This window comes from Antennarius striatus, chromosome 21 (genome assembly GCF_040054535.1).
Source record: "Antennarius striatus isolate MH-2024 chromosome 21, ASM4005453v1, whole genome shotgun sequence".
Taxonomy (NCBI): Eukaryota; Metazoa; Chordata; class Actinopteri; order Lophiiformes; family Antennariidae; genus Antennarius; species Antennarius striatus.
Genome location: NC_090796.1, coordinates 17,292,846 through 17,305,518, shown reverse-complemented (window position 1 = coordinate 17,305,518; position 12,673 = coordinate 17,292,846). Strand labels below are relative to the sequence as shown.

Sequence of the window (12,673 nt, the reverse complement as noted above, 5' to 3'; positions counted from 1 at the left end):
AAACATTTTTACACTTCATGTTTTTTTGGATGACTCCCCAGCAGGCTACATAACACTTTTTTATGTCATAACACCCCTATTAACATCCACCCCCCCACCCCCCCTGGGCATTTCTTAACTCGCTGCAGATGTGATTGATTTTGACATAATCACAGTTTTATTTAAAAAATGAGCCGCGATATGATGGGATATTATACACTAATCTCCTAATTAACTGCCTGAGGAAGAGGAGTAGTTGTCAGTCTTTACATTTCCTCCTCCTTTCTGGAGTCTTTTAGTGGCATAAAATGCTAGAAAACTATTTTCTTTCCGTGCGGTAATACAGATGTAATTAGATAGATAATTCCCCACACATGCTGCACTGCTTTAAATCTAAAAAGCTGACCCTTTAAAAAGACATCTAATGTGAATTTAATTTGATCCACATGTTAATATTCATCAGACGCTCCTCTTATTGCCTTGATGCTTTTTATTCATACCCCAGCCCCATTTAGACTCTTCCTGCTATGAAGACATTTATTCCAATCTGCCAGCTCATCATCATCTAGTAAATAAATATAAATGAACTCATTTCAACGTGATTCTGCTGTAAAAATGAGATTAAAAGTGGTTGTGTTTTCAGGACTAGTGTTGTGGTGGAGGGCGCCGACCAAACCTGCCTGATTGTGGCTATAATGAATGCCACCCTGGGCCCCAGCAGGTCCTCCACTGCTGCATGGGTCCAGGGATAATTTGAATTGGAACATGTGCCATTGCAATCTGCCCATCCCCCTCCTCAATCCCTGCCAACTGCCACACTGGTGTTCACAAACACTGCTGCCCATCTGCGGGGCAAAACACTGGCGAGGGCCCCAGATACTCCATTCGCCTGCATTGAGAAAAAATATATGGCCATCATTAACTATTTTTTTTTTCCTGGGTAAATATCATTCCTCTTCCAATTTCAAAGTTGTTAACGGCATATTGAACTCAAAAGCAGTAAATGAAGTGATTTTGTGGATTGCCGCTGCACAATAAAAGCAGCATTTTTAAAATGCCCCAGGCTCACTGGCTTATAAAACAGATATATTGCAAAAAGTAAATGAAATGCACAGATTTTATGTTTGTTTTTCTTGCATTCATTGGGCGAAGCAAAAGTTCACGGGGAAAAGTAAGAAAAGTACATTTAGTAGTTTCCTTATTGCGGCAGGCAGTCTCATTACTTGATCACGGCTCCCTCTTTTTGTGTTTGTGTTTTGCCATCTGTCATCTTGAGAGGCAAATGAACCAGCTGCCATGGAGTGTGATCTTGCCCAATCAGAAAATGTGGTCCTTTTCAAAGCGCATCTGTGTGAAACCTTAAAAAATGCTGATGAAAAAAAAAAAAAGTGTCTCAAAGTTGTTAATAACGATTTGGCTGGAGATTGTTTTCATCTCGACGCCCCCGATTAGCATAAAAAATGCATAAATTATGGCTCATTACAGGGAGCAGCTCTGTTGTTGGGAGTGCTAAATAAAAGAAAATATGATGTAACAGGTTGCTGGAGGAAAACAAAAAGATATTAGTCTCCATCACACGTCTCTGTGGAACAGATGAGTGTGGAATTGTTTTCCACACAACAATTGAGACGCCGCTAACACTTCTGCTGGCCCTCATTCACTGAGAAGGGGCCCCGGCAGAGGAGGGGCCCCCTTTCTGATCCTCGTCTCTGACTCCCAGCGACGGCACAGCTGGCTGTGTGTGTGTGTGTGTGTGTGTGTGTGTGTGTGTGTGTGTGTGTGTGTGTGTGTGTGTGTGTGTGTGTGTGGAGGAGGGGGGGTGATCAGCCTAATTTTCAGATCGTCTAGAAGAGAAACCACTAATCCCTTAACTAAGTAAAATTATCCCCCCCCCCCCCCCAGCTCCAGACCGGGTCCCGTTAGGACCGGATAGGTGTCTTGAGCAGAGCCAGAACCCCCCCAGTGGTGGAGGGGGTCAGAAAGTAACTTCAACTTACATGAAAACAAATTTTACATGTTTGACTTTTATTTTGTAAAACAAAAACCCTTTCTTCCTCCTTAGCCCCCACCCATGACAGTATGACCCCCCCCTGACAGTATGACACAACCCTCTGCAGGTCAGCGCTTCCTGTCCACTCATGGTTTACATTATTAAACACGTTTCTGCTGCTCACAGCCAACAGATCCGATGGAAGAAGTGTTATTGTCACTTTATTGGCAAAGCAATAAAGGTTTGGAACCTGATTCAGCACCAGGGGGGTGTCCAGAGGGGGGGTAAATCAGACTGACCATTTATTGTACAGGTAAACCTCATCTCACGTCGTTTGTCAGTTCCAGGAGACGCGACATAAGTCAAAAAAACGACTAACTTTATTAATAAATGTATTTTAATAATATTTGGTTAATATGAAACTATTTTAAGATTACAATTAAATTTTATTTTTTAACATAGTACAGAAAAAACGTCTCTGTCTCGTCTTCAGCTGCGTCTTCCTCATCGTGGGTCACGGGGGTTGCTGCGGGCTAATAATATGATAATATATGTTTTTATTCTGTTTATTGCACAGTAACATGATATTATGTGCGTCAACAGTTTACTAGTGATTTATTGATTCCAATATTTATGGCAGACAGACGTAAAGTTGAGTAAAATGACGTAACCTTGCATTTTAAAACCGACGTATAATCGAGAACAACGTAACTGAAAACGACGTAAGCCGAGGTTCACCTGTAAACTATCTCCAGGGGAAGGCGGGACCTTAATCTGAATAGATTGTGCCTGTTTTTTTGTTGGTTTGTTAGGAGTCCAGTGATTGGTTGGAGTGATTTCCACAGTGGGCGTGGCCCAGCCTGATACGGCGGTTATTCAATCTATTACAATAAAGCCAGATGACATCATTTCATACGGCACACACCTGTCTTCTGTCATTTCTGTCTCCTGAAATGTGCTCATTTCTTTTCATCTCACATTTTTATGACGGAATAGGAGAGACATAAGACTGAAGTTCAATCACGACACTGCCACCTAGTGGTCGGGGGTGTAGCTACAACACAACATGAAACATAACCACAAATCTCTTGGAAAATCTTGAATTAAATTCGATGCAATATCAGAAAACAGATCAGGAGTGTAGACGTTTGTACCGATGGTGAAACATTCTGCACCACCGTTAAACATTTATTTTACAGGAAATCAGTTTTTGGTATCTAAAAGAATTATTAACAGAGTGTACCTGAAAACTACAGTGGAGTATTATGGTCATATTGAAAGATTTTTAAAGGAAAGTACAATAATATTCACATAGTTGTATATGTGTGTATTATGTATGTATGTGTATTATGTAGATACTGCATGTGTGTATATTAGGCTACATATCAGCCTGGAATTAAAAAGAAGAATAACACCAGAATCAGAATGAAGAACAGGGAGCGTTTGCTTTTGAAGCAACGCTGTAAAATTATACTTGTACTTAATTCTCGTGAAGTTACAACTTCTGCTACTTGATATCCTGAAAATACCAGCTGGGATTTCTCTACATGACCCCTAATACTCCACAATTAAAAAAAATACTTGCGATATTTAAAATTCATACATTGCTCGTTTAAAAACTTTTCAGTTGGTTATTGAAACTTGGTAAAACACCGGAGTCTCATCTCTTCACCTCCGGCTGTCAGCTGCTGTGAGGAGGAAACAATGACATGGAATCCTGGGACAAACACGACGGCGAGCATCAGTGAAAGGATGGCTTCTCCGGGAAGGTGCATCCGACCCGTTTGATGATGACGTTGGCGGCATAATGTGCGGCCCGCAGGCATTCCTCCAGCGCCTGCTCTTGCACCAACGCAGAAAGGAATCCTGGGTAATAGAGTTCAACATGTAAGCATGGTTATATGGAGTTAAAGTGAAATAACTATGAGGAAGACTTTCATGCCGTACCTCCAACGAAGGCGTCTCCTGCGCCGTTGGTGTCCACGATCTTGTTCTGGTCCATTTCCAGAACGGGGAACATGGTCACCCCCCCACCTGCAGTCAACACAGTAAACAGATTAATGTATATTCAACACCAACAAGCCCTGATTGGACCAGGATATCAATAAACGTATGAGTCACAGGAACGGAAAGTCACATGACCGGGTGAAAAAGGGGCGTCGTCAAATGTAAAGTCTCTTTAGACCTGGGGTTTATTAACTGGAACATGTGACAAGAATAGTCCAACAACTGTTGGTTAATAGTCATGAATGTTGTGTTTAATGCTAATTAGTAAATCCCAGCTTGCTAAAAAAAAGAATTGTGAACACAGATCCTGCTAAACATCAGCATGTTAGCATTGGAACACCTAGCATCCTGATGTTTATCAGCCTCACAGAGGTGCTAGCAACGGCTATGGACTCTAATCTAGCTAAGCTATTGATTATTTTTATGGATAAATATTACAAAGCTCCAGTAAACAGCGATTTTAGCCAAACACAAGCTTCTCAAGCCGAGGAATGTGACTCGGATTGTTTGTTTTGTTCAACAAACAGTCCAGAAGCTAAATATATATATTTACAAAGATTTAAAGCAGAGAAAAGCTGTAAATCCAAGCATTCGAGCCGCTGTAATCAGTGAGTGTTTGGCATTTTATGTGATATTTAACACAAAAAAAAACTGACTCTGAAAACTCGGTCGAAGGATAAACGGATTATCTAATTATTGTTCCTACACACTGGAACGCTGCAGTGGCTCCAATACATTTCCCAGAAGCAACAGATGATCAAATGCAAAACTTCTCCACATATCTAACGCTTCAGGTGAGCTCTGTGATAAATTAAAAACAACAGTTTCTGCAAGTCGTTTAGTTCAAAACGGAATCCATTAAGTAAGGGTCTCTTTATTATCTACAGTGGATAATATTGCTTCAATTATCAGTAGCATATGCACTTCAAAGAGGCCTCCAGTTTAAAGGAGAAGCAAAAAACCCACCAGATGACAAAGTGTGGAGGTGTAGAGCGACATTAACAACTTATGTCAGAACAATCTGAACCACACACACAATCTTCAAACCATCCCAGGGATCTGGAGCCGACATGAACCTTCTACAAGGTGCAGGAGACAAAAGACTGACATGTGGATAAAAGGAACACAAGCCGGCTGACAGACCTCTTATAGAGAGAAAAAGGTTAGAGTTTAAGAAGAAAAAAATTTATTAATGAGGCTCCCTGCTAATCTAGAAATGGCGCCCAGAATATCTGCAGATAAGACTCCCCACCCGATTAATAATATGTGCATGCATTCCGTCTTTTTCTGCAGGGCAACTAAACACAAGCGGCAGCCGGGCGTACGCTCCACACACGAGGAACTCAAGCTGTCAATCAGGGTGAGAATTACATCGAGTAAAGATCGTACACCAGGTCAAATACTGGAGGTAGAAGCAGCACATGCTCCTTTAAAGGCAAGCAGGTGATTGTCACGTCAGTAATAATCCAGAATAACACCAGATTCCTTCCAGGATTAACTAATTAGCAGCACAACGACTTTTCTTAATTAATGCCACAGATGAGGAATCCTCCTCCCTCTTGAAACGATTAGCCGCGATGGAAAATGTGCTCACGATAAATTACATCCTGTCAGTGATTCCACAGCAAAGGAACCCAAAATCATTAAATGTGGTCATGCTTTCGCGTTGCACTTTTTGTGGGAAGCTGCTGCACTTGTTCGGCACAGACGTGACTGTTCATTTGATCAGAGGAATCGGATATAAATAACTGTAAATATGTTTATGGTGAACAAAAGTAGTCTCTCCTCAGAGTGGGCGTCTTTTCAAGATCGTACAGCAACGCTGACAAACACCACATCCAAGGTCTCACAATGAACACGTCTGAGTGTGATCTGAGTGTGATCAGACGTCTCACCGCGATGCCTTCAAGTGCTTTAAATTCAGAGGGAGGTGGAAGCTCCTTCAGCCCAAGATATTTGGTTTTTGGTTGTCCCTTTATTGCATCAACAGGTTTTTTTTTTCCCAAAAAAAATTCACATTTGAGTTTTAAATATTTGGCATTGGGTTCATTTTGGTTGATAATAATAAGAAAATAACGGAGAATGAGGAGGAACCGGTTAGCAAACAGCTGAAGGACAGGTAGGCTAACAGAACCATCAACATCAGGGATGTTGCTGATATAAACAGTGACGATTTGTTTGCATGTTAACAGCATAAGGTCTACCACAGCAGTGACAGGTGTGTTTTTTGGTAATATTTTTATACTAGCCCATCATATCTGCGGAAAAACATCGACATGAAATGTGAATTTAAATTTGGGCTGCTAAGCGATGAGCCGGTTCAAACCTCTCGCTGTCTTTCTGCTTCTATTCCCTCCTGCCGTCACAAGCAGAGTTCGTGCTCTGCTGCGGGAAGGAAGTTCATATACTGTAACCTCATTAGTGAAATTATTAAATTTGACTGACGTGTTCACTCGTGCTGCACTCAGACGCTTCCACAGCTGCCTGCAACGGATCCAACCGGCAAAAAAACGATGCTAAAAACGTCCTGCAGAAACAAACGGCTTGGAGAGCGAAGACCTGGAACCAAGATCTGTTTCTGCAGGAAGTAAAACTGTTTGAGTTTGAACCTAACCTGGCTGAGGCAGAGATAACCCAGGTATCTGATTATTAACCTGCATTAGGTTGTATTTATCCTACAGATCCATCAATAAACGACACGTCCTCCAGTCCGTCGGAGGATAACGTACTGGACCCAGGCTGTGGAGAAGATGACCGACCTTTACAGTCTTTATTTAATTTACATTTAAAGTTTGGCGAAGCTGGAACGTATAGTTTGTGAATTAAGCTCCGGGCAAAACTGTGTTTCTATGGAAACGATACAAAATAAAAATCAGAATAAGTAAACATATTGAAAAATGTGCAGATATACTCCAGTATATCCACGGTTAAAGATAGAACGTTATTTATTTTAAATCTGACTTTTATTACAGGTGTGTTAGTGGGCGGGGCCTGTTGGCCCTACCAGGACACTACAGTTGACACTACATAACCTGCCACCGCAAGAACTGAAGAAGCCTCTCTGATGAGAGGCGAGACGTCTTCAAGAAACTGTCTTAATGTCCAGAGGACTGATCTCAACATCCATGACCTGGACACACAGACAACCAGAGGACCTTCTTAACAGCTCACCTCCCGGACAGGTAACCTCCTCCTCAGGTAACCTCTGCAGGAGAATAGAACTGAGGACGAATCCCAGAATCAAACAGCTCTTTCAGTGAGCTGTAATTGTGAGCTTTTGTTAATTTGCTCTTCATAATTCCCTCATTATAACTCTCGAATGGTGGTGATTAAACTTAAGAAATTCTTTCAACAGGCGCCTCTTTGAAATGAGTATCAATTAAGCCCCTTTATTACCGGCTATTCTTTTAAACAATGCCAATTCAGCGCACAACACTGACTGTACATGCACACATGACAACCCGGCTTTATTGGAAAACGAGCATACGGAGCGTCGCTCCGACTGAAATCATTATACGCTTCATTTGATTCCGTTCCAGCGTCGGTATTGTCGCTTCGACAGGAAGCAGGTAGATGAAATAATCAGCAGGTCATTAAAATTAACTCTGAACCCGTCGCCGCGCTCGTCCACAAATTACCTCATCGTTGAAAACCCAGAGCGGCTGAATATTTACCTAAACGCACTCAGAGTTTAGCTCGGTGGGAAACTTCTTCTTCTTCTTCTTCTTCTTCTGGAACGTTTCCTTTTTGCTTTCCAGCCAAACGGCGCTCCGGAGAGGAAAAACAACGTTACCGCTTTCTTGGCAAAGGCGTGGGCTTTCGGAGCGAGTTGACATTCAATCTGTTTTCCTATCGTCACCGGCATCTTTGTTCACAATTGAGTTAGAAAAAAAATATATACATGTGCCAGTAATTACTGCAACCGCAGGCAAAAGATCATCGCCAACCTTCCAGGGAGACATGAAAGAAAACACTCGAGCACGAGATGCCAAAGGAAAGAAAGGCGGTCTTTAAGCAGAGAGCAGAATGTTAATTGATTTAGTGAATATACACCATAAACATCCTGCTTTTTAGGCGGCGGTTAATCAGCTTTAAAATAAACTCTTCGGCCTTTGCAGTGAGTCTTCCTCGACCCGGCGTGATGAATGCGTGTAGATCACATCTCTTCCAGGCCCCCCGAGGGCCCTAAACCTCCTGGAGGAGCCGAGTCAGGCGTTATCGGGTCCTTATCAGCGCTTAGCGCCACGGCCCCCGCTGAATGATCGTTTATTAGATGTGCTGCTGTTAAGGTTCAGGCCACAATGATCTTAATTACTGCTTTAATGGGCGTAGAAGCAAAAGCCCGGCGTCGGTTCGGCGTGTCGGAGGTGGATGGAGGGCCGCTCCTCGCCGCTCTTGAAAGCCACGTTTGAAGCGGCGGCGTGATGAAAGGCGCCAAATGAAAGGCGGGAGGAAGAACAATAACAAATTGACATCTCTTTTTTGGAGAATTATACCGGGGGGGAGGGGGGGAGACGTTCTCCCATCCTTAATCACTATAAAACGCTTTAACGTGACACACGGAGGCTGGCGAATGATCAAATCCTGACAGGAGGACAAATTGCAAACAAAATGAGAGATCACGTTTATTAGAGCGCCGCCTCTGGGAAATGAAATTCTTTAATTCTCTCTTTAGGTTGACATTTATTTGGCTGGCATGGATACTGATGTTCACACGCGTGGATACGGCGGCGTGCGACGGCGGCGTGCGACAACGCTGACATTTATCACGTTTGCAGATGACATCTGAAACACATTGTCTTTCACGCCGCACTGCATTCGTCATGTCTTTTATATAAAGTTCAACCAGCAGGCAGGAGTCGTCCTCACATCCAGAACCGCAGACGGACATTTGTTCCAGTAAGACATCGAGAAAAACTCCACACCCACAGATCCTTCTTTGTGGGAACTTGGTGACACAACTCGACACGGCAGAAGACAGGAAGTAAATGATGAGGGTTTGAAACTCTTTGTTTGTTCGGGTTGGTTTAAAAGATGTTTCCCAGACGAATAAATAACGTGTTTTTTGGTGTTGTTACCACATTACAACAGGAAGACTGGCCCATGTGAGGAGCATGAGAAGAAACCGTTAATAGAATGAAGTCCTGAGTTTTCAACATGGCCGCCTGGAAGAGTTTCAAGTCAAACAGGAAGTTAAAATCTGTGCGGACTCATGAGGAAGCAGCCAGGATTCACGTCTAACCGGTTTAGTTTGTGTTTTGGTCGGAGACGTCGGTGCTCTGCAGTGACCCCTACTGGTAAAAGGATGTCACATACAGAATAAACTGATGTTACGAGAACGCTGCTAATAAAGTTGATTCAAACTGGATTGACCTTTATTATTACAGTTAGAATGAAACAGGTTAATGCTGGTCGTGTCGTTTTATTTTGTCAGATTTATCCAGCAGACCTTTGGAGGACGGTCCGTGAAAATATCGTCTGACGGTAAATCGATTCATCAATTTCCTTTTAGATTTCACAACAATCACTTTAGCTAATATTGCTAATTGCTAATAAATATATGATTGGAACTGCTTTTACCCTGATACTGATTATTGATGATAGTTACCTGATGTTGTACAGATGGTTATTAGATGTTTAATACTAACGCTCACATGAAACTGTAGCATCAGCGCCGCTAACAGTAGCATCTCTACCGTCTCTGGCGATGGGCGACACGCCGGCGCCGTTACCTGAGGCATCTGCTCTCAAGGACAACGAGGAAACAGGTCAGAAACAAAGATGAAACCAACACCCCCCCCCCCCCATCACCATCAACACCACTTCAACCTGCGACCCCCGCTCCGTTATGACGACGACGCCTTTTGGCGTCCCGCTAACCGACATGACCCGGATCTAAAGGAAATGGATTGATTTGTGGAGCGGCGTGGTCGACCCTCTCCTCCGGGTCGCCCCCGTCACAACTCTAAAGGAAATAAAAGGGCAGGATGTGAGAGCCGGGGCATTAAAAACTGCTGAGGACTGGCCTGGAGTCCATCCAAGACAAAGTTAGAAGTACTTCACAAATCAATGCCGGATCTCAGCACCCCCCCTCACTGCTTTTATGCTCTGAAATGACAGAATGCAGCGTGAGCGGGCTTCTTCTCTAGCATCTGGTGTCAATACCGGTGGTTAACTTCAAACAATCGCTGATCGCTCTCTTCTCGCGTCGACTCAACGCTGATCTTTGGAGAGACGAGGTTTTAAGCGATGAATGGGGGGGTGGGGGAAGGTCCTACCGACAGTCGCCGCCGTGTCGTCCTTGCCCTGGGTGAAGACCACCACCCGCTGCCTCTTTGTGTTCACCTTGGGGAGGTTTTGGGTCTTCTTTGCAATCTCTGCGATGTCATCTGTCTGTAAAACACGCCAGAGTAAGGAGGTGTGAAGGAGGAGGTGTCAATCAGGGATCAGGGGTGTGATGGAGGGGGGTCAGGGGAACCAGGAAGTAGCGATCAATGAGGACGTTCAATGATGCTGGGATGAAACCCTTGAATGTCATATTCTCTAAGTGAGGGGAGATGTGTTCAGATAAAGCCGGGGGGGGGGGGAGGCGCACCGCCGCCTCCTTCTCCTCCTCAAACGCGCCATCTCTCCTCAGCATCTGCACAGAATGGATATTCTCGCCTGGGGAGACGACAGAACTCTCTGGGGGCCCCACCTTTGATCGTGAGACGGATAAAAACCCACACCTGTCAGAGCCGCTTTATTATTAACTCATCATCATGTCCTGCGAGCAGGTGGGGGCGTCTTTATCGCCGTCTCGCAGCGGGGGGGACGGGACTCGGCTTTAATGCAGAGGAGGCGGCATTAAGGGCCCGTAGCGTCTGTATCAAAGCTAACGCTCGAGCACCTCCAGGGCAAACAAATACCCCGGTGATGGGGGTAATCAGGGAGATCCACCCCAGTTCGCTCAACCCATCGAGCTTTGGTGCCTCTAAATGCCTCCCAAACGTCCTTTAATCAGCCCTGAGAGGTCTGGGGGGGCCCGGGGCCGAGGAAAAGTGGGTGTAACACTCTAAGTAAGTGCTAATGGTGAGGTTAATACCGAGGCTGTTAGCAGGCAATGGAGGAAAAAAAGGCAATTTGTCAGTGTGACTGGATGTAACCACAAGCGCTCCTCCAGACAGCGCAAGGCTGAACCACGCGGGGTTAAACCACGGGGGGGTTAAACCACACGGGGCTCCGGCACGTTGTGGCCCTTCGGTTTTATGTTGGCTGACATAAAAACGCTGCTCTGCTCAGGTTTAGGAGGTCCGGAGGTGAGTGGGGCGTCGCACACGTTCACTATAACGGCTAAGACATTCACCCTGACAAATGGTCACGCTCATATTTTTCTGCATTCAGCCAAACAATCGATGAAATAATCCCGTTTTACACGACGTTAAGTTGTTTTAGTCTCTGCAGGGTGAAGGAAACAGATCCCACACCTGCTGACTGTTGTTTATCTGATATTTACCAGAACCAACAACAACCTCTGTTTGTTAGTCGACCTTAATGTGATAAAAAATATTTAAGACTGCATTACAATGATAAATATACAACAGATCTTGTTTACTGGGTAATAAAAACTGTAATACACAGTAAAATGTCCCTCAGCCGACCGCTAGCAACGTGTGTTTATATTTTCTTAGAACCTGAAGCTGGAATTTATGAGTTTAAATGAACTTTAAAGAGGATTAAACTGTCAGAAAAAGAAAAGTTAATTTGTCAGAATTATAGTGATAAAATTTTTTTATTATTTTTTTTTCATTTTCTATTATTTCATCTCTGTGTAATCATTTTTACAATCATAAGTGATGTAATAGTTGAGCAGGGCTAACATCAGCTACCTATATCATCCAGGTATTAGATAATGAATATCAAACAGATCTGATCAGATTTTAGTAAAATACACCGAATGTCATCAAACTGTAACGTTAGCTCGGCGCTGACGTCAAAGCAAAATGACCGTCGTGTGAACATGACGGATAATTTAGACCCAACGAAACCCGCTGGATGGATGGGACTACGTTCATTTTCTGAATGCGTGCTAACTGTTAGCTACAGGTGATGTCTGGAGGAAGTTAGCATCACGACAAAGGAACAGGAAGCAGCGAGAAACAAACACACACCTCACTGATGCTATCTGGGAAATCACATCCAGAGTAATCTGGCGCTGAGTGTTCTGGCAAATCAGGTTGACACGGAAAATGTCAAAGAGTTGTAACTACTAGCCGAGGTGCCACTTTGCCCTTTGTGTGTGTGTGTGTGTGTGTGTGTGTGTGTGTGTGTGTGTGTGTGAGTCGTGCGCGCCCCCCCCCCCATCCCTGCAGGCCCCCACCTCCTCTGTTCCTGTCTTCATCCCTTCTCCTCTCTTAAACCTGTCACCGCCATCAGGATGGCATTTCTATTCCAGTCACGTTGATCACACCGTTAGTGATTCTGGATGACAATTATTCACACAGTGCAGAGCCATTTTCAAGGCAGCGCTCCTCTGAAATAGAGACGCCACTTAAAATACCTGAGCCCATTTGAAAAAAAGCTCGCATACGGCGGCTATTTGTGTTTTTGATTTCCCATTAAAAAGCTCGAGGAATATGTAGAAACGCAGGCGGGATTTAGGCTGAGGGACGCAAACACTTAAATCTGCCTTATCTAAAACCACAGGTGGCTTCAGGT

At 43.9% G+C, this 12,673-nt stretch overlaps 1 protein-coding gene across 3 annotated transcripts in view; it reads right to left on the bottom strand.

Annotated features, from left to right (window-relative positions):
* Positions 1 to 2,010: 2,010 nt before the first annotated feature.
* The window catches only part of LOC137588172 (adenosine kinase-like), an 88,789-nt gene continuing 78,126 nt past the window's right edge, over positions 2,011 to 12,673 (bottom strand). For all 3 annotated transcript variants that reach the window (XM_068305064.1, XM_068305062.1, XM_068305065.1), the window contains 3 exons: positions 10,255 to 10,369; positions 3,917 to 4,003; positions 2,011 to 3,835 (listed from right to left, as the gene is read on the bottom strand). In XM_068305064.1, coding sequence (XP_068161165.1) covers positions 3,711 to 3,835; positions 3,917 to 4,003; positions 10,255 to 10,369 — 327 coding nt within the window. In that variant the 3' untranslated portion in view covers positions 2,011 to 3,710. The remainder of the gene's footprint in view (positions 3,836 to 3,916; positions 4,004 to 10,254; positions 10,370 to 12,673) is intronic.